General features: G+C 50.0%; 8 protein-coding genes across 8 annotated transcripts; 4 read left to right on the forward strand and 4 right to left on the reverse strand.

The window, feature by feature from the left end:
- Positions 1-185: 185 nt before the first annotated feature.
- On the forward strand, positions 186-6263 carry KD926_002909 (putative metalloreductase; the record flags this gene model as incomplete). The annotated part of the gene is made up of 4 exons (XM_053094483.1): positions 186-349; positions 400-2376; positions 2846-3332; positions 3405-6263. 4 exons carry the CDS (start codon positions 186-188, stop codon positions 6261-6263), a joined length of 5487 nt encoding a protein of 1828 aa, XP_052950740.1.
- Positions 6264-6442: 179 nt separating this feature from the next.
- On the reverse strand, positions 6443-7060 carry KD926_002910 (uncharacterized protein; the record flags this gene model as incomplete). Its single annotated transcript, XM_053094484.1, has 1 exon — positions 6443-7060. One exon carries the CDS (start codon positions 7058-7060, stop codon positions 6443-6445), a length of 618 nt encoding a protein of 205 aa, XP_052950741.1.
- Positions 7061-8979: 1919 nt separating this feature from the next.
- KD926_002911 (cupin domain-containing protein) lies at positions 8980-9455 on the forward strand (the record flags this gene model as incomplete). The annotated part of the gene is made up of 3 exons (XM_053094485.1): positions 8980-9077; positions 9134-9365; positions 9426-9455. The coding sequence occupies 3 exons, from the start codon at positions 8980-8982 to the stop codon at positions 9453-9455; spliced, it is 360 nt and encodes a 119-aa protein (XP_052950742.1).
- A 1277-nt stretch (positions 9456-10732) lies between these two features.
- KD926_002912 (serine/threonine-protein kinase) lies at positions 10733-12808 on the forward strand (the record flags this gene model as incomplete). Its single annotated transcript, XM_053094486.1, has 3 exons — positions 10733-11300; positions 11357-12671; positions 12721-12808. 3 exons carry the CDS (start codon positions 10733-10735, stop codon positions 12806-12808), a joined length of 1971 nt encoding a protein of 656 aa, XP_052950743.1.
- A 314-nt stretch (positions 12809-13122) lies between these two features.
- KD926_002913 (uncharacterized protein) lies at positions 13123-13724 on the reverse strand (the record flags this gene model as incomplete). The annotated part of the gene is made up of 3 exons (XM_053094487.1): positions 13123-13209; positions 13288-13617; positions 13710-13724. 3 exons carry the CDS (start codon positions 13722-13724, stop codon positions 13123-13125), a joined length of 432 nt encoding a protein of 143 aa, XP_052950744.1.
- A 288-nt stretch (positions 13725-14012) lies between these two features.
- Positions 14013-15011, reverse strand: KD926_002914 (ankyrin repeat domain-containing protein; the record flags this gene model as incomplete). The annotated part of the gene is made up of 1 exon (XM_053094488.1): positions 14013-15011. One exon carries the CDS (start codon positions 15009-15011, stop codon positions 14013-14015), a length of 999 nt encoding a protein of 332 aa, XP_052950745.1.
- Positions 15012-15797: 786 nt separating this feature from the next.
- KD926_002915 (uncharacterized protein) lies at positions 15798-17084 on the forward strand (the record flags this gene model as incomplete). The annotated part of the gene is made up of 1 exon (XM_053094489.1): positions 15798-17084. The coding sequence occupies one exon, from the start codon at positions 15798-15800 to the stop codon at positions 17082-17084; it is 1287 nt and encodes a 428-aa protein (XP_052950746.1).
- Positions 17085-22202: 5118 nt separating this feature from the next.
- On the reverse strand, positions 22203-25137 carry KD926_002916 (Zn(II)2Cys6 transcription factor; the record flags this gene model as incomplete). Its single annotated transcript, XM_053094490.1, has 3 exons — positions 22203-22390; positions 22629-24839; positions 24981-25137. 3 exons carry the CDS (start codon positions 25135-25137, stop codon positions 22203-22205), a joined length of 2556 nt encoding a protein of 851 aa, XP_052950747.1.
- Between the last annotated feature and the right edge of the window lie 144 nt (positions 25138-25281).

Consider the following 25281-nt stretch of genomic DNA (forward strand, 5'->3'; position numbering starts at 1 on the left):
CGCTTTCCATGCTTTCTCTCTCTTTTCTGTACTCCATCAGTCCCTACCTACCTTCACGCTCTTCCGAACGGGCAATTTGCTGGTCAATCTGAAAATGTCCTGAGAGCCCCGCCAACAATCCCCTCTGTACTGTTCGTCAAGACCTAAATCGATAGGATTTACTCTCCCTTACATCCACCGCAATCATGTCGATGGACGGTATGTCAATGGGCTCCATGGGCCATATGAACATGGGCGATGGCGTACCGGATCTTTTCTACCTCCAGAAAATGTATTGGGCTGTCGTAGGAAGCGCCATTGGAGCCGGGGCCGTCGTGAACGGTTTAAATCGCTTCCTTGCTTTTCAAAGGTAGGTTGCAGGTCCCTTGCGGTGGAGATCAACATGCTAATCTTATATAGACTTCGAGACTCGACGCTCACACCGTCAAAACCAAAGTCTCTGTTTTTCAACACGTATGCCACCTTGACGGCAATTACCCGCGAGGCAAGCTACGCGACGCTGCCTCCGTGGTCACTCGGGGGCCGCACGATTCATTTTGCGCCACTGGGCCCGCTATTTATAATTCTGGCTAACCTCATCGTCGTGCTGGTCTTCTGCTTTTACAAACTCGACACCTTCGACCAATGGAAATGGGAGGATGTCGGCTACCGGACGGGGTTTGTCGCTATCGCTCAACTGCCCTTGATCTTCCTGCTGGCGGGAAGACAAAACATCATCGGATTTCTGGTGGGCATGAGCTATGAAAGTCTGAACTGGTACCATCGATGGATTTCCCGGACTCTCTGGCTCACGACAACGATCCACATGGGTTTCTGGTTTCGCAACTGGGGACGCTATGATTATATCACCTACCAGCTGAAGAATGACCCTCTATCTCAGCGAGGATTTGCCGCCTGGATCATCCTCACCTTTATCGTTCTTTCGTCCGCTGCACCAGTACGACGTTTGAGCTACGAATTCTTCGTCCTTCAGCACCTGGTGACCTTTTGCGGATTCATCGCTGCCGTGTGGCTCCATGCGCCCGAGGAAGTCAAGGTCTGGGTGTGGATTCCTATCGGATTATTGGTGTTTGACCGAGTCGTCCGTTACGTGTGGGCCACCTATGCCAATCTTTCCATCTTCCATCGATCGAAGACAGAGAATGGGCATGCGCTTTGGGCCAACCGTGCGACCTTCACGCCCTTGCCCGGGAACGTCACTCGCATTACGATTGAGAACCCCGGAATCCGATGGAAGCCTGGCCAACATGTTTTCCTGACTTGTCATTCGGTCGTGCCATTGCAAAGCCACCCCTTCACTATCGCCTCCATCCCCGAAGACAAGAAGATGGAATTCCTCGTCCGGGCTGAGAAAGGCGGCACCCGACGATTCTTTCGTTACGCTTCCAAACACCACCAAATCCTGGGCTCTACAGATTCTAAGTCAGAAAATCGGCCCCGCACCGTATTTCTCGATGGTCCATATGGTGCAATCAGGCCTCTCCGCCAGTTCGACAGTGTTGTTTTGCTCGCGGGAGGCATGGGAATTACGTTCACGCTGCCATTCCTACGCGATCTCATCGCCGGATGGAAAACGGAGGGCGCCGAATCTGCAACGAGGACTCGCTACGCCGTGACCAAGCGCATTCGATTCGTTTGGGTTATCAAATCACGGGCTCAGCTAAGCTGGTTCGAAACGCAGCTGCAGTCATTGCTCGCCGATGCCGAAAACTGCCAATGTGCCCAGCCTGACCTGGTCCGGGAGCTTGACTTAAGCATTTACGTGACTTGTGATGAGAAGCTGGAGCCCCAGCCAGCGGTCGGACCAACGCAATGCTCGCAGGTTCCGCCTGCACCCACAACCACCACCACCGTCATAACCAATGCTGATTCAAAGGAGAAATTCCCTGCTAGGACGGAGGAAAAGGACACCATTTCGATCAACTCAGTCTCGCAGTCCACGGACTCCGGCTGCCTCCCTGGAGGCGGATGCTGCTGCACTACTGCCATTGAGGACGAGGACGAGATTACCGAGCACAAGTGCAGTTGCTCCGGACACGCTGCGCCGTCTGAGCCTAAACCTCAACCGTCAGGAAAGGACGATGAGGTGGTGAACGAGGCAGAAAAGCCCAAGACAGAGGTCAAATACATTGAATCCGACTCGATACGAAACGCTCGGGAGCATGAGCTGAACGTGTTGGCTGGCCGCCCACAGCCGCGCAATATCATTCGCAAGGTCTTGGAGAAAGCTGAGGGCGAAAGCGCGGTGGTTGTCTGCGGGCCCCAGGGCCTTTCTGACGACGTTTGTCGCAGCGTCGTGTATTTGAGTGACGATCGGGCTGTGCATAAGGGCACCGGAGCACAGGGCATCTACATGCATGTTGAGAAGTTCGGATGGTGATTTGACACCTATAAATACTTTCGATTTTTGTACATAGACATTCATTATATACCCATGCATTCTTGCCTTGAGAATTAGACTCTGTCGTTCGGTCATTTGTTGATTATGCTATACAACTTCCGTGGATGATTGAATGCCTGAGGTGTGGTACCAGGTGTTTGTCAAGCAATTTCCCCTCCAGGGGCCATCAGGGACATCCTTCCCTCTGGCAACAACCATGATCATCCCAATAAGTGCATTCATTCATGTTAGTCATCATAGATACACGACCTATAGCGACTCCTTGTACAGCCTTGAGGTTAGCACAGCCCAGTCAGCCTCGTCCATTCATAACTGGTTAGTAGATCAGGCGTCACTGAGCTGAACCCCGCAGGATCTCCATCCCGCCTCGATGAACCATCTCTTCATGCAATAGGCAATGCCTTCCCTTCCAAAGTTTCTCAAACTCCCCTCAAAAACCCCTAGTCTCAGCAGAGGGTCTTCGTTCCGATCATCTAAATCTTCCAAGAGGGGCGCAAGCCCTGGACCTGAAATTGCCACGACCCCGCACAAACCCTCGCCAACCAACAACAGCGGCAAGAACGACCAGGAGTTCGAGAGTCTCTGGGAACGAGCAGAGCACACAATCCTACAAAACGAACGGAAGGCCAAAATATGGCAAACAGCTCTCGAGATCCTAGAGGCAGAGCTAGAACTCCCTTCAGAATCGAAACTAGAGCCTAGCGGAACAGCAGCCCGCAAAAACCAACTACGGGGCTTGATAGAGCAGAAAACCAAACAGATCGAAAGCCGAAGATGGAGTATTCAGTCCGGTGATCATCGCGTTGAAGTACGCGATCAGTTGATGCAGATCGTGAAGAATATCCTTATGGTGAAGGATATTGTCAATACGGCGGCCACAGCCAGTCCACCGGCAGCTATTGCCTGCGCGGGGGTTACTGTTGTTCTCACGGTGGGTTTGCCTTATATATGTTGAGCTATACGTTAGATTAATTGATGCATGTCGATATTAATTTGACTACAGTTTTTCATCCAGGCAGTGGACCAGCATGCTATCCTTCTCCAGGGCTTGGAGACAACCTCGGGCTTGATCTGTCGGCTTCATGTCACGGAAAGATTATACCGAGACCCATCGAGCTCGGTATCTTCTCAGTCGATAAATCAAGAGTTCAAGGCAGAGTTCGAAACAGCTCTGACGGAACTGTACGGTCAGATCCTAGAATTCCAAGCCCTGGCGCTGTGCTATCTTCGGAAACCTCTGGTTGTACAGCTCTTTGGGAATGCATTCAAACAGGACGGCTGGAAGGCCTTGCTCGAAGATTTAAAAAGCTCCGAGGAGAACGCAACCAAGTTTACAGGACTGATTGATTCTGCGAAGCTCAAGGAGATCCAAGATACGCAGAAGAAACATCTAACTTGGCAGCAGGCATCGGCGCGAGACGAGAAGGCGAAGAAATTTTTATTACTCCTCTATGTCTGCCAGTATAAAGACCGCAAAGATCGGAATAACGAACACGTTCCTGGTACATGCGAATGGTTTACTCACCATCACCTTTTCGAGCACTGGAATAGCAACCAGGGTGGCAGCTTGCTATGGGTGTCTGCGGATCCGGGCTGTGGGAAATCAGTCCTAGCCAAATATCTAGTGGATCATTATCTCCCAGCGAGGAACCGGACTGTTTGCTATTTCTTTTTCAAGGACGACTTTTCAGATCAAAAGACGGCTGCCAATGCGATGTGTTCAATTCTTCGTCAGCTCTTCTTAGCTCAGCCACAGCTATTAGACGACGCCATCCTTGATATGGTTGATAAGAACGGAGAACACTTCATAGCGTCATTTCCAGATCTCTGGATAACCTTCATCAAAGTTTTGGAGAATGCTGGGGAGGTTATCTGCATTCTCGATGCCTTGGATGAATGCTTGCCTGGCGACAGAGAGGAGCTGCTGGACGCAGCCACAAAGCATTACATCAAAGATTCTAATGCGAATTTGAAATTCCTGATGACTAGCAGGCCCTATGAGCACATACGGCGTAACTTTTACGAACTACAAAGTCGCCTCCCGACGATTCATTTGAAAGGCGAGGGCGAGGAAGAAGTCGAGCAAATCTCTCATGAAATAGATCTGGTAATTCAGAAACGAGTCGAAATAATCAGTCAGCAACAGTCCCTTGAGGCTGGTGAACGGGAATATCTTCAACATCAGCTAATGGCGACTCCGAACCGCACCTACCTCTGGGTCGACCTCACGCTAGACGTGATCAAGAACATGGTTGGATTCACCCGAGGTAATGTGCGACGAGCAATACAGCAAATCCCAAAGAGCGTCGACGACGCATACAACAAAATGCTGGACCGCATACCGCTTCATCAAAGGGAAAAGCCAATGAGCATCTTGAATATTGTCACAGCTGCCAAAAGGCCGCTTACTGTGAAGGAGGTGGCCTTGGCTATCGCGATTACAAGCCTGGGAAAAGACGAACGATCGTGCGAGAACATCATCGAAGAGTTGGAGCCAGAGACGCGGTTCCGACACACGATCAGAGATCTATGCGGGCTCTTCGTGGTCATCATGGACTCGAGAGTCTTTCTGCTTCATCAAACCGCAAAGGAGTTTCTAGTGCAGCCAAGTTCATCCCGTGTTGCAGAGTCATCAGAGCCATTGCTTGACAGCACATGGAAGCATATTCTACGACCACTGGAGTCTAACAGACTTCTAGCAGACATATGCATTAGCTACTTACATTCCTATGTAATGGACACTACTTTGAAAGGACTGCTCGAGTATTCAAGCAACAACTGGATGCTTCATTTCATTGACGCCGGGATTCAGGATGGAGATCCAATAGTGGAGGTGGCACTTCCACTCTGCGACACAGCAACGAGCTTGCATAGAATCTGGACTTCCGAGAACACATGGTATCGATCTTCACTTTCCTGGCCGTCCAGCTCAATCACCACGGCATGTCGCTTTGGCATTGATGCAGTAGTCCATCGTCTTGCAGAAGACCCAGGCACGGATTTGAATGTTGAAGGAGAAGGTGCTACCCCGCTCTGGTGGGCAGCACAACAGGGCCACAATAAAGTCGTCAAATACCTATTGAAAACCGGGAAAGTCAAGATAAACACGCAGAAAACAGGAAGCACTACTGCACTCTCTGTAGCGGCAAGCAAGGGCTACGAGGAGGTCGTGAAAACCCTCCTCGCAGCCCCAGACATAGATCTCGATTCCCAGGACAAGAAAGGGCGCACGCCTCTATCTCTAGCAGCTGAGAACGGACACGTGAAGATCATTGAACACCTTATCGCTACTGCCAACGTCGACATCAACAGCAAGGATGGCGATGGATGGACTCCCCTGTCCTGGGCCGCGGGAAACGGCCACCTAGCAGCCCTCCAAGCCCTCCTCGCCGATCCCCGAACCGAGGCTGACTCCAAGAGCGAATGCCTCTGGACCCCTCTCGCAAAGGCCGCAGCCTACGGTCGCGAAGATGTAGTCCAGACCCTTCTTGACTGCGGTCCTGAACGAGTCAACCCCGACTCGAGCGACGGTTACGGACGAACCCCTCTTTCTTGGGCTGCGAGGGGCGCCCACAGATTAGTCGTCAAGTTACTTCTAAAGACTGGTCAGGTCGATATGAATCGAAAAGACGGGGACGGGCGAGCGCCGTTGTCCCATGCGGCGCAGAACTGCGACGAAGAGATTGCGGAAATGCTGTTGAGCGAGACGGCTGATTTGAAAACTCCTGATAATTTGGGAATGACACCTCTAGATTGGGCTGTGCATGACGTGTCGCAGAGATCTGGGGTGAAGGAACAAAATAAGAAGTCGTTGGTGAGGTTGCTTGAGAATACCTTGCGGGTAAGGGCAGATCAGGCGTGAGCGTAAGTATGAGTTTGGGTAATCTACGTTTTATATAATTTCTTTTCTTATTAAGACCGGAGTTTTGATAATTGCTTTCTCTCCAGTTTAAACAGTTCAGCAGCATATGGAATTTTCACTAGATACCACCGGTTTATAGTAGATAAAGGTCTCGTTTCGATACTGTCTTTTTATGTTGATCAAGTCAAGTCGACAATATGAAGCCAACTTTCAACTCTATCAGGACTCTTGGGCTCCGAGTCTCGCTGAACCTCATGAGTTCCCTCGTCAGAATAGGCTTCATCATTCCACAATCCACGAAACCACTCATCTTGGTAAATCTTCTCAGGAGGGACGCCTTCACTACCAAGTACGAACCAGCGAAACATTTCCATTGAGGCTTGTTCTGAAGCTTCTCGATGAGTACCGAGCTCTCTTTTCGCAAATGAATAAGACTCAGTGTTGACATTCGAAATGTCAGAAGACTTGCGAGAAAGCAGTGTCCGAAAGATCCCTGACCTAGAGAACCCATAATCTTGCACAGTGATACCATTATCTAAGTCCCAGTTCCAATGGTCATAGCTATATCCATGTCGAGGACACTTCAGATGCGCAGTCACGCGCAGCACACAATCCCTCGCTCGAGAAACATCGCATGGCTCCCACGGTGTTTGGGGCCCACACCCATACGCCAATTCGTCTTCTTCAATGGGCAATAGGAGCAGTAGACGCCAGACATCTGGTCGTGAGATATATCCCGCATCCTGTGCACAATGATGGACCCTCTCCAGGCCCATCCATGAAGCTTTGCGGCGCATCAGTCCACGGAAACGCGACAGCGTCCACGGGCGATCTGCCTCGTCTGACTCTTTCCAGAAGGCTGGGGATTATTCCGCTAATTGCGTCTCCGATCAAAGCGGTTAATTCTTGGCTCTTGGCCTCCGAGGCAGTGGGTATGATCTCTTCGAAAAAAAGATGAAGCCATTGAGTCGCCATATTGCAGGGGATATTTGGCTGCCAGAATGATCCGCAGAGGGTGGAGATCACGACTTCCGGACTGCAGCTGAGGGTTATATAGTAAGGAAGGTTTTTTTCCAGATCATTCCACACACGTAGCATATCATCTGAGAGCGTAGGTGCATATCTGGCGCCGTCAGTGCTTGGAGGTGGAAATTTGACTTCCGTACCATAGTATCGATGCATTGGCACACACATGGCTCCTGCAAGAGCAATAGGAAACTGGCTCCCCAGGACATTGTAACGCGCAAACTCAACAAGAGCATCGAACGTCTCGCTTCATGATAGAGGTAGATGATACCACGTCCTTATCCAAGCAAGTTTTAACGATGAAAGATGTTCCGCGCGTCCGGGTTATCATCCAAGGAGTGAAAAAGGCATCACAATCAAGACGAGCTTCTTGCACAACCGCGTTCCAACCTTCGCCTTTCGCCAAAATCGCAGACCACCAGCGAACAAGCTTGGCCCAGTCAAGTTTTTCTCGCCAAAGGACATAGCATTGAGTAACCTGCCCCATCCTAAGAGCCTCATCGCATATTTAGCTTAGCAACCCTAGTGGGTCTGATGGCCTCTTAGCTAAGTGCTGAACTGTGTAGCTTGTACCTAGATCAATATTACTCGATATGGGTGTGGACCGTCAAACATTCGAAAATCTATTCTGGCTATATCTTGCCCAGATCAATCAGGTCAGCTACCAGTTATTAGGTATGAAACTCTAGAACTTCTTCCAGTACGGGCTAATGAGAATTTGTGCTAGATATGCAAGCGTGCTGACGTGCAATATGCCAAGCATTCCGCCGTTTACCTACCCCTCCATGGCCATTTGATGTGTGCAGCTTCATAGAGGACCTATTTCCTCTTTTCCAATGATAGAAACGCTTGACCCATAGTGATTTAATTCATTCGGCACTTTAGTCACTATTATGACCACTCGGCAAAGCTAAGTTCACAGAATAGAGGGATCGAAGAGAAGATTGACTTGTAGTGAATTCAACATCAATAATAACAGTTGTCATGACATGTCAATCAGTGAACGGGTATATTATACTTAAAGGAAACAAGATATTCTCAGTTTGTCGTCATAAAAGTGACGCTATGTATGCTTGATACAATGACCGAGTTGCTAAGCTGGTAGGCAGGGATTCTATTTCAGGAACAAAGTGCTCATTTGGCCTGCCGCTTTCAGGTGATTGCTCAGAAGTTCTGGGGTAGCTATTAAGAGAAACACGTAGAATTACTATAAGTTCAATGTTTGTCAGGTAATTCTAAAGGCTGGGAGCAGATGATTGATAATCAGTGATCAAAAACAAGGTCGAAAAGCCGATCCAAGAAGTGGCCGTAATCAGACGGATAATCAGCTACTTGGAGCATATTGCTATCTGCTATTGACTATGATAGATTGTGATCATAATCCCAAGAATGTTCCCCTCATGTCCCCCCAGAATTTCCAGAATTTGCAGCACCGCCTATCGGTGCTCGCATGCTCACTCCTCAACTTGCCTATTCGAGCAGTTTGATGCGAGGCTTTATATCATGGCTGCTCTTGCTCGCATCTGACAACGCTTTTCAACAATTGCGGATGACAACGGTCCATCAATTATGACTGTGAGCAGAAATATAAACCGGCAGACCGTGCTCTTATTTTTGGGTGAAAGAGGACTCATTTTTGTTATCTATTGCGCCGCCTAACCGTATCCGACACCTTTACGAACCTAGCAAGATGGCCGTCGGTTTAGTTTACCACCCAAAGGCTCAGTCCACCTTCAAACCTCCCTTGATCGCCAATGAGAACGCATTTCTTGGGGATATTGACTCGAGGTAAGAATAATTAGTACCAGCTCCAGACATGTGTCAGAAGATTAATCACATGCCAGTGATGGATACAATCCCGAAAAACCCATCACGGCCGGCTTCTACCGGCTCGAGAAGGGTACCCCGCTTGTTTACGAATATCCCTACGATGAAATGAAGATCATCCTCGAGGGCGAGTTTGAAATCTCCGATGAGACGGGCCAGAAGGTCACGGCGTCTCCGGGCGACGTTTTCCATTTCCCTAAGGGATCGAAGATAACGTTCACGACCCCGTCGTACGGGTTGGCATTTTTCGTGAGTTTCCTTGGTTTCGGGCTCGGGGAGGGGCACGAACGGGGCTAATATCGAGATTAGACCGGGCAAAAAGCCAAGGGAGTCATTTAAGCGGCTGGATTGTGGGACGCGGACTGGGCGGAACAGATTCCCAGTCGATCGTGGGCCAGGAACATGACGGGCTGTTTGTTTGGATCATCGGTCTTCGAGTCCATGGATCGGATCTCCACCGTCAACCATGGATTTAATCTGCGGGCCTTGGAACTATCGATCAAGTTGGAATAATGTTATGACACGGTTACCTCTAGATAAACAAGGGTGCCTGGCAACCCTTAGTTTAGGGTTTGATGTCGTACATGGCTCTGCAGAATAAGATTGTAGCACCTAATTGCTGTCCGAGCTTCGTAGGTGCTAGGAGCTAGACAGGGGGCGAGACAAGGCCATCTCGATCCCAGGACTGATCCCCGGGAGTATTTGGAACTAAGGGATCCGGTTTAATATAAGAATCGGACCGGGAGAGGCTCTGAGCAAGATCGGATCAGCCCAATGGATCTAGTCGATCTCGCTAATGCCGTGTCGGTCAGCCTTCAGCACCCAGAGTTTGCAAGCCAGAGGACCAGGCCGGGGGCTCCATTTGTGACTTGCAGGTGGATTGAACCCAATCAGGACCCGGTTCCTTGATTTTCCCAGAGGATCTGGATCGGAGACCAGCTGAAGTGAAGGGAGTTGCCCGGGGAACGCGTGTAATTCAGGGCTGCCGTTGGTCCAGTGACTGTGGGGACGTCCCGTGGCTGGCTGCTCTGGCTGCTTCGGCGGTCGCTCCTCCTCTTCCTTCATCGTCATCTTTTCTATCCCATCCCTGCCGTCGCCGTCCACTTGCTCGCTCTCTCCTTCTCTCCCTGACCTTCGTGTTTCCCTTGACTTCTCCGTCGTTCTCTCCCTCTCCCTCTCTCATTTCATCTCATATCGCTTTCGGAAATCGAAGAGCACTCGTGGTTTACCCAACGGCGATCCGGACACTTTCTTCCAACCATCTCGATCCCAGAAACAAAGACATTCTTCGCTTTCCCGACTTTCGACGGAAGTGGCTGTTGTGTGAGTCTGGCTGACCTAGAGCTCTTTGCCTCTCGTGCCAGTTGCTTATTCCCCACCGTGGTTTCAGAAAGCTCACCTCGTGCGGTGCCTGCCAGCGCGTTGCTTTCTTTTTCCGCCCCTCCTTTGCTCCCTCCACCACTGCGGACCACCAAACTCCAGCGCTCCGTCGGCGGAGTCTCGCCCTTATTAAGGGGTCCCAGTCACCCACATTTTTTTGTCAGGTTGATTATCCTCAGCGGTCATTATAAGATTTGTCCCTCAGTCGTGTCCCTGAGTCCGTGGAAATCGCGACCATGCCTCTCGATGTCGAATCTACCGATCGCCTAGGCCTAAGGCTGCCCAATCCCCCTCCGCTGCTACACACCCGCTCGGGCAACATTCTGGATCGCCCCTCCACACCCGCCGAGAATGGCTTCACCAGCCCCGTCCAGACTCCGCAGGGCAGTCCCAGCAAAAGCCGATTCCCTCCTGGCGCCCTCGACCTTCCCAATGTTTTCGATAAGGCTTTGAAGTTGAACCCCACTTCGCCGAGCAAGAGCCAATACAATCATTACGATCACCCCATGTTCGCACCGCCCAAGGGGTCAGTCGAGGACTTCAGCGAGAGCGTGATTCGTTCCCCCCAAGCCAGTCCGACGCGCAAATCCAATAAAGAAAACACACCCCCTAGTCCTACCCGCATAACGAAACCACTCGGTCCGAACCCCGCGGCGGCGGCGATCTCCCGTCATGAACCGTACCAGCCTCGCGACATGGAAAGCATCCAGCGACGTCAGGTTCCGATGCGCGGGTTAACGCCCGAGGAGATGGAGAAACTGCAGGACCCTAAAGTCAAGCGACTGGCAAATGTGACGCAACTGTGTAGGTGGATGTCTTTCGATGCTGAAGATGTAGCTGTTGTAGCTGACCCTCCACAGATTTCCTGGATCATTACTTCGATCTCCTCAGCTACGTTCACAACCGGCAAAATCGCCACAACCAGTTCCGAGCGGCATACCCCGAACCACCTGCTACGCCAATGGATGATTACGAACCAGCCTTGTTAAAATACTTGGGACGAGAGCGCGCCCACCTGCGCAAGCGTCGTACTCGATTACGCCAACATGATTTCCAGATTCTGACCCAGGTGGGTCAGGGTGGTTACGGTCAAGTGTATCTCGCGCAGAAGAAGGACACCCGGGAAGTTTGCGCATTGAAAGTCATGAGCAAGAAGCTCTTGTTCAAGTTGGATGAGATTCGACACATTCTCACAGAGCGTGATATCCTTACCGCCGCCAAGAGTGAGTGGCTCGTCAAGTTGCTGTACGCATTCCAGGATGATACCCAGATCTATTTGGCCATGGAGTACGTGCCTGGAGGAGATTTCCGCACTCTTCTGAACAACACCGGGGTTCTCCACAATCGCCATGCGCGGTATTACATTGCCGAAATGTTCAGTTGCATCGATGCTCTGCATGCCCTGGGCTACATTCATCGCGATCTCAAGCCCGAGAACTTCCTCATTGACTCGACAGGTCATGTAAAATTGACTGATTTTGGGTTGGCGGCTGGTATGCTGAACCCCGGCAAAATCGAGTCGATGCGGGTCAAATTGGAAGAGGTTGGTAACACGCCCGTGCCGTTCGGTCGTCCGATGGAGCAGCGCACGATGGCCGAGCGACGGCAGGGATACCGTACCTTGCGAGAGCGCCAGGTCAACTATGCCAAGTCTATTGTGGGTTCCCCCGACTACATGGCCCCCGAGGTGCTCAAGGGCGAGGAATATGATTTTACGGTAGATTATTGGAGTCTGGGGTGTATGCTTTTCGAGGCGTTGGCTGGATACCCGCCCTTTGCAGGAGCCACGGTGGATGAAACATGGCAGAACCTGAAGAACTGGCAAAAGGTCTTGCGCAAACCGGTTTACGAGGATCCCAACTACTTCCTATCGCGCCGAACGTGGGATCTAATCACGAAGCTCGTGGCCTCGAAGGAGCGACGATTCAAGAATATCCAGGAGATCCACGCGCACGACTATTTCAGCGAGGTTGACTTTGACCGCCTGCGTGAGCAGCGCGCGCCGTTCGTGCCCGAGCTGGATTCGGAGACGGATGCCGGGTACTTTGACGACTTTTCCAGTGAGGCAGACATGGCCAAGTATAAGGAGGTTCACGACAAGCAACGAGCATTGGAAGAAATGGCTGAACGTGATGATAAGATGAGCAAGGGACTGTTTGTTGGGTTTACATTCCGGTATGTCACCTCGCTCAATTTCCAGGGATATGATGCTGACGATGAACAGGCACCGGAAGCCGGCCATGGACAACTCGGGCCGCAGCTCACCGCGGAAGCCGATCCCAACCGATGGATCCTTCGGCACGATGTTCTAGGGTTTACTTTTCTTTTCTCTTTCCCCTTTTTCTTATTTTTTATTTCGGGCATGTCACGAGCTGGATCTCGCATTGACTTTGACCATGAGATTGACTTCTTTTTTGAATCGACATGAGCGAAGTATGTGTTTAATGTTCATGGATTCGTCATCATACTTGTATGCATTATCCTTCCAAGGACGGAAAGGAGGGGGTTTCATGGTCTGGAGTTGAGAATTGCTTGTAAGATAAGATACATAGATGGTATCGTAGAGATCTGATAATACAGTCAATCACTGCAAAGTCACCTTCACCTTGTTGTAATCGCGTTCCAATTAATCCTGCTCCAACTGGTGCACCATTCTGAGAATCTCCGACTCGTTATCCCCTACGACCGCCTGTCCATTCGTCCAATCGACCGTCTAAGCCCGTTAGCATCCACCCACCCACTCATCTCCCTCAAACATCAGGAGAGCAAAAGAGAACCGAGGGGAACTCACTACCGGCCTCACAAAAGTCGTCGAATCCTCCTTAAACTTCTTCAATGCCTCCTCCGCATCCCGCGCCCCTCGAATCACGTCCTCAATCGCATACTGCCGCTTGTTCTGGCCCGCGCCCGCCGGGTTCGCGGTCACGTAGTCGAGGATGTTCCGGAGCTGGTCGGTCGTCGGGGGCGCGGTCGTGATCTCTAGTTGGAATTCTCCGCGCGTGGACGACGGCAGGGTTCCGGCTTCCGCGGCCGCAGAGGCTTGTTTTAGGATGTTTAGGACGCGGCCCGAGGATGGGACGGAGGGTGTGTGGAAGAGGGTTATCGGGTCGATTGTTTTGGCCTGGGAGGTTGGGGTTGGGTTAGTTTGGTCTGTTGCGGGATGGGTTGGGGGTATTGGGTTGGTGTGGTAGGGAGTCGAGAGGCTTGACTTACGAATCGGAAGACCATGGTTGCGGTGGTTTTGAGTATAGGGAGTTGGGATGGAGTTTGGGGGGAGGTGTGGTTGATGGTGGAGGTTCAGGCCGGAGCAGAGAGAGCTTAAGGCAGGGATTCAATTCGGGAATTGGTGATTACGTCATGTTGCTTTTATGGGGGCGGGTTGCGTCGGGTACCTTTTTCGGAAGGTGAGTCATTCTTCTGGGTGTTTAATCAATGATATTATGTTTTCGTTCATCTAGTGATCTTCTATTCATCAATGCTAAGGTGCTAGTATATCTGTATATTTGACGGTTCAAGTTAGGAAGAAGCTGTTCGCCCCGTGTCCCCACCGGCGTCAATGAGCAATCTCGCCTTCTCGTCCGCTCCCTCATCCTCGCCTAGAAATGATCGATCTCCCTTCAAAAGGTCCAGCGCGGTCTTGCCGTCCTTAGTTGTTGCTTTGACATTGGCACCAGCATCAAGGAGCAGTCGAACTTGTTCCACATCTCCATATGCGGCTGCTTGATGTAGTGGCGTCTCGCCATCGTCATTGACCGCCGTATGGTCGGCACCAGCTCGGAGAAAGACTTGCAAAAGCTTCGCCGAGCTCTGAGCTGCTCGGTGTAATGGCGTATCCCCTAATTGACCTCTTATACAGATATTGGCACCGTTGTCGAGAAGAAGTGGGACGGAAGCTGGTCCATCCGCCACTGCACGATGTAGCACCGCGTCGCCATTATTGTCGATAGCATTTGGGTCGGCTCCTGAATCGAGAAGCAACCGAACGATATCCAGAAACTCGTGCGCGGCAGCTACATGCAGCGCCGTACCCCCATAACAGTCCTTTGCTGTAACATCCGACCCAGCATCGATGAGAAGTTTTGCCATCCTCGTCCCCCCAAAGAGAGCCACTACATGCAGTGGCGTCTCGTCGTCAACATTGCGGGCGTGCACGTTCGCTCCGGCCTTGAGAAGCATCTCAGCAGGCCCGATCGCACCTTCCGTAGCGACATTGTGCAAAGGCGTTACGCCGTCGGCAGTCGGAGCTGAGACATTGGCCCCGGCGTCAATGAGGATCTTGGTGGCGGTTTCATCGCCGGATTGAACGGCGAGGTGAAGTGCTGTGAACTCTCGAGCGGAGAAGGGTGTTGAAGGAGTGGCTCCTTCGCGGAGGAGCTCTTCTAGGCGCTGGGTGTCCCCTTCGAGGACTGCTTCGTGTACAGTGGAAGCTGGAGTTTTATTTGCTTGGTTTTCGATATCTTCATGCTCGGTTCTACCGCAGCAAGCACAAGTTCGGTCGCGTGACTCGTCGGGCATGATGTTGAAATGTGAGTAATTAATGTAGACAAGGAGAGTAGGTAGTAAAGAAGATTGAAAAGAAGTGATGATTTGATATAAATGAAATTGTCGAAAGCAGCGGTTCTATCTGATCAGCTTGCCCTTTTAAATAACCGGGAAGCGTACCCAACAGGATTTCCGATAATCTTCTTATATCTTCGATTTCGATTTACTTTTACTGCCTAGCCAGAAGTGAAGTGTCTGCCTGCTCCACGAGAAAAGACTCAGCCACAGCTTGAGACCAAAATTGAGTTCGGTAGTCCACTTGGTGGAGGTGTTTCCATGGACATATCTACCCTCGAAACTGTGGAACGGACCGAACGGTCCACTTAGACCCTTAAACGACTATCTGTTGTTGGGAGATTTGTGTGTATGTGTGTATGCCATTCAATTATATCTATTTCGGCACCCATTTATCCTGGGGTCACGCTAGAGTCGTTACACTATGGGTACAGGCGGTACATACCCATACAAATTGCCAAAAAGATCATAATTCTATACTTTATGGAAGGTTCTACCGGCACATCCGCCAGGCTACCCCCACGGCCAAGGCGGTCTAGTACCTAAATAGTAGGGAAATGAGCGTCCTTTAGGGATCAACTAGGGTTCTTTTGGCCTTATCTTGGGTATCAAGGTAGCTAGGGACTACCTATTAGGGAAACATCTTTTTTTTCTTACAGTTTTCAAAGCGCATTTCATTTGATATAAAAAGTAGGACTAGGACAGTAGGCTTCAACACAGCAATCTACGTTAGCTTCATCCAACATGGTGAGTCCAAAAAACTTCGCCCAGCCTGAACCATCCCTCGATGGCCTTCCCGTCGAACTCAAGATTCTAATTTTATTCCAAATGCCAGATAGTGATACGCTCAAACCTCTCGTGCATGCATCGCCCGCATACCACCAGGCCTACCTCACAGTGAGACACCGAGTACTTGGAAACGTGGTGGAACGTCAGTATGACGAATCTCTCGACCTGGTAGAGGCCCTCACTGCGATACGGTCTAAAGGCATGCATTTTCTCTACCAAGAGATTGCCAACCAGGACGAGAAGGTAATTTTTCTGTTGGACGTCTGGCGCCGCAGAAAAGAGATCCGCAGGCTCAGCCAGTCCTCGTCGAACCCACTAATTGAACCTGATAGCTTAGAAGAAACCATCAAGCTACTTCATTTTCACAAAATGCTGTGCTTTCTCCTCGAGGATTTTTCAATCAATGCAGGGAGGCCTTCATGGATTCAGCCTGCTGAATGGGAAAATGAGCACCTGCCTTTGCAATTATCGCCTCTCGAAAAACGCCGCTTTCTAAGGGCAATGTGTCGACTCCAAACCCTCCAAAATATCTTCGGGAACTTTGTTTGTTGCTTGAATTATAAAAATTGTGACACGTGCCCGGACGATAGTAAGAATTGGTTATGGGGGAGGTTTAATCCGGAAAATGATGCGATAGACTTTTACGCCGTTAAAAAGCAAGCATACGATTTATTCTATGGTACAATGCCTCTTTGGGAGCACGAGGAAATGGGCAACGTGTTTTATTACCTCATTAGCAAGACCGATGAAATCGCCAAAGATATAGCAGACGACTTGCAGCAGTTCAGCAAGAATACATCATGCGAGTACTTCGGCGATAGTTTTCACCAACCCAACAAGAGTCCACTGTGGTACTACTACTGGGATATTCTTCCTGAAAAATTGCCAGCCGGCGTTTGTCAGATAAACATAGGGGGACTGGCGGCGCTTGGACCTGAATTCCTATATCGCATTCTCCATATGGACCGGCTATCCCGACGTGATCTCGTCTGCCTCAATACCAGAGACTCCTGGCCGGAGCCATTTATAAGAATTGGGCTCAGGGTCTCGTCGGAGTTCCCCTTCATCGACCCGGCAGATCAACTCGAGGCTCCGAATTTTGAACAGTTCTGGTCTACTTTATCGCCTCTTGAACAGCCTAATGTGGGTTGGAAGAATGCATGGCTCCAGCCACAGAACCAGGGATACAACCTAGAGAACTCCATGAACCAGTATCGGTCAATAGGTGATGGCTGGAAATAGGGTTACGCCCTTTGGGATGAGAGACGGTGGAAGGAATGGAAAGCATACCGTAATAGAGGAAAGCAACTCCGTGGTAGAAAAAGGCGTATAACTTAAGTCTATTTTAGTGAACTGGAGTCGCGCAATTCACATGCTAGGGTAGCCAGAATTATATGGACAATTTGGTTACTCTTATGCGAACACTGTGTTGTAGTTGCTTTTAGCTGCCCCGGGTGCAGCTGACAAATCATAGTCCTTTTACGTACTTATTCAACTCTATTGGAGACCTCTTTCTTCATAGATCATTCCAAAATCGAAAAATTTAGTCTAGCCGTCCAGATCAATTGCCTATATAGCTACTTTTAATCATCGCAAGGGCCCCCTTGGCACCTTAGGCTCCCATATGTGCACGTTCTTCTACAGCAACCTTCTTAGACATTCCTTATGTACTATCCGTGTATGCAACAGACAGCTTTACGCTGATCTTGACAAGGCCATTCAATCGTCCATCGTCCAATGGGTCCTAGAGCTCGGAGACTGGTCGTATCTTGTATATGTCGTGATTTCCAAACTCCAGCCTAGGCTATACGAGCCTGTAGTTCCACCCTTACAGATTAGGTTACTATTGGCTGCTTCTAATGTATTTCGCGGGTGCCTACATGGTATTTATGGAAAATCTAGATGCTTCAGGCAATCCGTCAAACCTTCGCTAAAGGCCAGTTCCGAAGAATACTATACGAAGCGGAGGATCCTATGAATGAAACAGAAGATTCCTTGATATCGGTCATAAAGATCACGTGAATATAAAGATAAAAGAGTCCTCCTACATGACCCCTAGATAATTGATCATCTTCATCAATTCAATCAAATTTTTGACCACTTCGGCAGCCTCTCCCTCTGGCATAGAAAAGCCTCTACATACAGTCTTTCCATACATCTTCATCTCCATAGTGATTCTCTTTTCTATCCTTTCCCGTATTGTTTCATTAACGCAGCCACAACAATGAGCCTGCAGACCTGTCCCCCGGAATTACCCAATCTATCCTCAGTGAGCCTTCCTACGTATATACTCCCAAAACAGCCCAGCTAAATCACTAGCCCTAGATCCTTCAACGCAACGACGTCCTCCAACCATCAGCCGGGCAAGAAGAGCTCGCCCTAGAAAGAAGTCGCGCATACTTGTATCCCACCGCATCCCTCGCCCACATCTATCTCAAGCATGAACTGCCCTCAGGACTCACAAACCCCCAACACGCTCTTCACAAAGCCCCAGGTTTCCAGGTCCGTTAAAAGCACCCTTTGAGCGCCCCTTCGGTACAACTCCGGTTTTTGCTCTTTGTGCACTGGCTCCATCTACCTGGCGATTTGTCGGAGACGCGAGCTGCGATGGGATCAAGGAAGAAATGGCTAGACTTGCTCCAGTCTAGATCGGTACTTAGAAGGCCATTCCGTATCACTTCTCCGGGAAAGTCTTCAGTCGGTGGATTGGGACCATGGAAGAGAAATCAACTGGGAAGAATTATCTAGGTGTCCTTGCGGCTGGATGGTGCTATGTGTTCTCTGCTTGGCTTGTGGAAGTACATGGCGATGGTGCTTTTATGCGTTATACTGATTCCCAAGTCGATGTTGGCTTGGGCACGAGGATCGAGAATGCCTCGGAACAGGCTCACTTGATTGACTTGGGGAAAGAGGCAAGTATATATGCCAGCGTAACACTTTTGGGGGATATTGGGACAATTGAGCTGAACCAATATGGAATGAGTGATCTATTATCTTGCCAGTCCGCCGTGTATAATAACAACTGTGCTGCCGCTATACTGGATACTTTGCATGGTAATGACCACCTGGTAGGGGATCTACAATCCGACCTTTGGCGGGATAGACATTCGTTTTATCACGAAATTTCACACCCTGCTTTCCGGAGGAAATCATTCACTTCTAATGCCATTTCATATCTGAAAAGTCCTCCTCTATATCAGGTAAAACATACATCGTCAGTCATATTATTCGAGCTGGTGAGCTGATACCTCGAGATTTGCTCCACAACAATAAGCTTTAGAAAGTCGACCGAACACCAAAATCATGGACCTTTAACAGGGGTTAAGGAAAGTGGGGTCTCAACACCACATTGACGGTTGACACAAAATGGCGTTCGAATAGCCTCGAAGACCATAATGTGTTTAACCTCAAACTGATTCTTCATTGTGAGATCATTGCGAAGAAAACAGATTTAGTACGTGTGAATCAGGACTCTAAATTGAAACTATGCTAGACCCCTTCTACAACAATCGTATTCATTTCCAACGTAGCAGCTTTAATCAAGAATATTTAGTACTAGTACTGGAGGCATAGAAGATAAATAGTTCGGTAATAGAACGTATTATTAGGCTATCTATATCTCCCTAGTGATTCTCTTATACAAGTCCTAATTCGCATTCCACGATCCGGCTCAAACAGAGCTCATTTGGACTAATTATTGAGCTTCAGCCACTGATCGTTTAAAATGTACCTCGGGGTAACTTCTCCCAGCATGTGACTTTGGCCGAACTCCTCAATTGATATTTCACGTATATCCCCTATCATATGATTCTATGTGATATATCAATACTCTCCGTAAGAGCTTTTAGGTAACCAGGAAATTATAAAAGGGATCTTATAGAGGAGAAAGACGGCATATAGTAGCCAAAGACTAAGGAGCAGACATGTGACCTTGTAGCTTCCTCGTGCAATGCCCTTAGCTTATGTTCTTCCCTCTGATTAGCCAACGATGAATGAGGACGGGGATCCCCGAGGCAGCTACTACGTAGAGTCCCGATAACCCTATCGGAGCGATAGCAATGACCATTACTCATGGATATTAATATGTTGATATTCCTTAATGAATCTTTGATAGCCCGGGATGCACACTTTGGGCTTAGCGTCCTTTCGCTGGATTCGTTTGCCCGAACGGGTTAGTATTTCCCCGGTCTATCAGCCAACAATCCAATCAGCGGACACACAGCCAGGCCGGACGATCGACGGCCGTCATCTTCTCCTCTTCTCCTCCATCTCACCACCTCACTCTCTCCTACTTTCCCCTCTTTTTTTTTTCTTTCTCTTTCTCTTTCCTTTTCCCTATCCCCCACTCCTGGTTCTCGTACTCCATTCCAGAAAGGTTGCATTGGCAATCCCTATCCAGAATCATTTCCCGCAGAACAGTCTTTCTCGCGCTGACCGATCCAAGGACCAACAACTAACCAACGTCACTCACTCACTAACCTCGCCCCGCAAGCCGAGTCTGAACCTGAACCTGAACTGACCCGACTTCACCACTGCCACGGTGCACTGCATTTGTACTGCCTTGTCTGCAAAGCGCAAACCAGATCTCACAGTGCAGACAGAAAGCGCAGTCTTGCATCGCAGGGAAACCCATTCCCTTACCTTCCCTCTTCCCTCTCGCTATTTGTCAGTCGACATCATCCACATCCAATCCATTACACTATTCTTCCCTTCCCCTCTCTTTCCCTCCATCCAATCCATCCAGCTTTCTTCTTGCTCCCTCCCCCGTCCGGACGTCCCCACTTCAGTCCGATTCATCCAAGGTTCCCTGGACCAGGCAATAGGGAAAAGATCACCCCCGAGAGAAACCTTTTCACCTAAACCAGTCAAAATCAAATTCTGTCCTTATTAGGGTACCGCACCGCACGCCACGCCCTACACTACACTACAATACACTCCCTGAATGGTCTGATCCGAATCAACGCCATTCTCCGGACCGGAACCTACAGCCGGGATAAGTTAAACCCAGGAAGAGAGAAACAAGACCAGACAACCTAACCTAGGCAAGGCGAGAACAACAGGAAGGAAATAAAATAGCTCGTCCTTTCCATTTCGTTTTTTTCGTTTTGGTTTCTTTTTTTCTTTCTTTCTTCCTCTCCCCTTCCACTCTTCGCTCGCTCCTACGCGCCTTTTTTTTACCCCCTCGCTTCTTTTCCGAAGCTGTGTTGCGTCGTGCTAGTGTGTGTATCACTTCATCTTGAAGAAAAATCACGCACTCCATCTCAGTTTGATATTTGGTTCCAACGTCCCATGCAACATACCCGTCCGTTTCCCTTCAATCTCGACGACCTCAACCCAATGCAGATCTCGACCATCGATATCCTTGTTCCCGCGCAGAAACCGATCAATTATCAAGGAGGAACCGATCACTCTTCATGAACTTCGCTTTCCTTCTTTGCCTACATCTCTGACATACTGATACAATCTTCCTAAATCTCTCATTCTTACCTACCTACCTACCTACCTACCTACCTACCTACCTACGTCCCTATTCGCTGCTCTCTGCTACGAAAAAGAAAAACAAGAAAAATACCAACTCTTCCTACCTATCTACCTACCTGACTTACTGCTACTACATCAGTAATCCGATAGATCACTCCGTATCTATCTACATAAGACTGCCTCGGTGATCTACTCAACCTCGACATCTTCAACACAGTCACCACGTACCGTACTTCCTACGGCGGCCTTTTGTGTTTCGCGGCTTTCTTTTCTGTCCACTGCAACTTCCCCAGCGACATACCGTGACCGACCGGATCACCTCAGCTCAACATACACCATCTTTTCTTCTATCTTTATACCCAAAAGCAAAACTGCATTCGTCCTGTCCATGCGCCATTATTCTCTACTCGAAAACCAAAAGTAAAACATTCTCCAAGCGACCTACCTTTACCTACCGAGATACCCGTCCGCGAACTGACGGAAGCGAACCATCGAGAACCATTGCAACCCTATTTATTCCCATCTCGGCGACATTACATATACCGTGCACCAAACCCAAAAAGATATTGATTTTGTCCAAACCAGGCCAGAATAACATCTAAGAAGAACATCAAGATGTCCGTATAGCAAGTGCAAACATTCCATCACGCTCAAAAGCAGGAAGTCCTTGAAAAAAAGAAAACGCCATGCTGATTTAACCGGAGGGAAACCAGATCGTAAAGAAAATAAGCCATTGCCAAATCCAAAAGCAGCAAAAAGCATATACGCAAAACAGTTTAAAACCTTACAACTGGCTTGCTGCTCGTATCGTGTATCGTGATACATGAGAATTGACCGATCGCAACCGGGACCGCAAACGAAATCCCATCGCAACCAAGACTACCAAGAAGCGAAAGAAGCCAAAATGACTACCGTGGCCATAACGAGCGATTTGGAGCCATACTTGGAATCCCTTCGATCGTATCTAGCGAGAGGCAAAATGACTTCGTCGTCATCGTCATCCTCGTTATCCCCTCGACCGGGGACGGAGGATGGAGATGGAGAAACCGAGAACACGGTAGACTCCCCTAAATGTCAATCGCCAGCGGTGGAAGATCCGAGAAGGGAAAGGAAATGTGATATGAACAAAAAGGTCAAGAATTATACAGTCCGGCCGGTTGGTAAGGAGTCTATCCCGAGATCTTCTTTACCCTAGGAATACTATTGATACCACAATGAATTGTCAGTTTATCTTGTACTGGTTCCAATGAAGAGCGGGATTAAAAGAAGGAAAAGAGAGAATAAAGAGGGGATGAAGTGGCTTACCTTCCCAACCCCAGTCCTGCATGACGTTCACCCAATGCAAGCTACCCCGAACCGTCTTTTCGAATTCTATGTTTTCAAGGGGCGATGCCGTCGAAGCTCGCCGTGCGTTTACAGAAGATATCCGGGAGGGAACTGCCCGCTCGTCTGTGGAAGGCCGCCTCCACGGATCTTTGCCGTAGACAGCTTTACTGGGTGAGCGGTCTCCTGATCCCGAACCCATGAACGAGAGTCCATCTTTCCCAATGGCATCGCGAGGGAGACCTTGGGAGTTGGAACGACCCGCAGCTCGGGCTTGCCGTCGCTGCTTTTCTGCTGCAAATGCATCTCGGCGAGTCCAGACTTCACGAACGACTTCGATACAGCGGTCGATCGAGCCGAGCATCAGGCGGGTCTGGATTGCAGTCCACCGATTCATTACCCACTCGCGGTCCTCCTCTTGCTCTGCCTCGCACCCGGCCGCCAGCAGAGGAAACATCTGAATGATCGTCGTCCGAGAACTAGGAGGGACGGTGGCAAGTAGAAGTAGCACCCGCTTGGCTAATTCGGGCGCGGACTCCGAGGGCATTTCAGGGACAGCTTGATGGAGGTAAAGAAGGGTTGCCCAGCGGTAAGCGTGGGCGGTTTGAATACTATGCTGCACCTCCGAGGTCGGGTCCTCGGGCGGTTCAAACCAGTCAGGAGGCTCCCACTGCTCGACCAGCCTCTTCAGCTCGATGGCCTGAGAGACCAGCGAGATGGAGTTGGATTCCGTCTTGCGAACCCGTTGAATCAACCGAACAACCCGATCTATGATTGGGAAAAGCGTGGTGGCACAGCCCATCAAAGGATCAATTTCATGCACTGCATCACTAGGAGGCTGAAGGACCGACAGGTCCAGTTCTGAATTCCCGCTATCCTCCTGAGATGTCAATCGCGCGATCACGTCCATGTACAACCAGGTGTTATAGAGAAACCGAACTCTTTCTAGATCGGTTCCACTCATCCCACTCTGCAGTCCAGTTCCAATGACCTGCGACACCAGCGCCTTCGCACCCCGCAGGTGCTGGATACACGTGCGAGTGTGTTGATCCCAAGTGTCGGCGAAAGCGAGTGCCAGACTCGTGGCCAACGCAGCATCCGTCCTCATATTCTGAATGTCCTGTACCATGCAGGTGATGCTCTGACGCATGTGATCTACTCCAAGTACCCTCAACCCGGGGACTTGCTTGCTGGAATGAAAAGCTGCCAAGGCAAAGACGGCGTGGTATAGAGCAGGGGTATCCTTCGCCAACGGCCAGATCAACGTTCGCCACGGGTTCTCGTGGGCACCGTCCTTTATCGACAGTATCCCGCAGGTCACTCTGTCAAATTGCAGCACCAGCATTTCGGGGGCTGCGATTCCAAACCGGGGCTCCTGGAGGAGTTCTGGGGGAGCGTTCAAGCGCTGAAGATGCGACATGAAACCTGGTCCTCCGAGCCCCGGGATGGGTGGCCCCATGCCCCGGTCGGACTGTCGCACGATCTCTTCGATATCATCATTATCTCCTTCTAGAAGAGCCTCGAAACTGAAATTACCGGGATCTTGGAGAACATCCTCCTCTGAAGTTGCGACCGTAACTCTGTCAGGGCTTGTCTCCGGGTCCAGAATGGGGAATGATATGTCTGAGAACCAGGGAGATTGGTCTGAAGGGGTGATCTCGGCCAGTGACGGTGCAGTAATATCAGTAATATCCTCACCCAGGCTGCCTAGGCTGTGATGAGTGAGAAACTCATCTGCGAACTGGGTAATATCAGTTTGCGGCAGTGACCCACTGGAGTGACTAGGTGAAGCGTTTAGAATGGAAGAAATTTTACCAGGACTCGACAGCTTCCTGGGTTCCACCGGTGAGCCGGTTGGCGAGGCTGTCTGGCCTACCGCGCGTGCTTTTGAGCGCGTTACTGCGGGCGGTGCTGCAGGACCGGAGTTGGTTCTCCGGTGAGAGGGAGGCGACGAAGAGACTGTAGAGAAAGCGTCAGGACCGTCGTCGGACGGAGCGGTCAGCTCCGAGCATGAGTGCCTACCTTTTTTGGACTTTGCAACCGCCGTTTTCTGGGCAACGTTGGTCTCTTCGAAGGGGCGCCACTTGAAGTCCTTTTTGTATCCGCCACAGTCCACGTTCCGCTTTTTGCATTGCAGGCAAGTGGGCTTGGACTCGTCACATTTCAGTCGCTTTGTCTTGCAGGTAATGCAGCCTGGGGATTGTGAGTGAATCACAACAAGGTCAGCCCACTGCGCATTATCTCGGGCAGCATTCGAGGCTCTCTTGATTCTCCAGTGAACCCCGTATCGCGCTCATGAGATGGAAGAATTTGGAAGAACGGGTGGTACCGTACCATTACGGCTTTTGGACTTCTTGGGTTTGTTAGTAATCGGACTCGTGTTCGTTCTTTGAGCGGACGTGGACGAGGCTTTGGAATGGGCCCCGGCCGACGAAACGGCGGGCGGGATGTCTAAAATCGCGGACGGCGAGGGGATCTTGATTTCTTCCATTCCAAGCGGAGGAATGAGAACATGAAAACCATTCAAGCACTCCAAGGTATATAAAGGGACGAGAAGAAGAGGACAGCCAGCAAGGGGGGTTGTCGGGGCAGTGTTGTACAGAAAGAAACCAAGGGTAGGTGGCTACGGAAAACC

Source organism: Aspergillus affinis (assembly GCF_023601865.1).
Source record: "Aspergillus affinis strain CMG 70 chromosome Unknown NODE_165_length_64082_cov_85_377924, whole genome shotgun sequence".
NCBI classification, from domain to species: domain Eukaryota; kingdom Fungi; phylum Ascomycota; class Eurotiomycetes; order Eurotiales; family Aspergillaceae; genus Aspergillus; species Aspergillus affinis.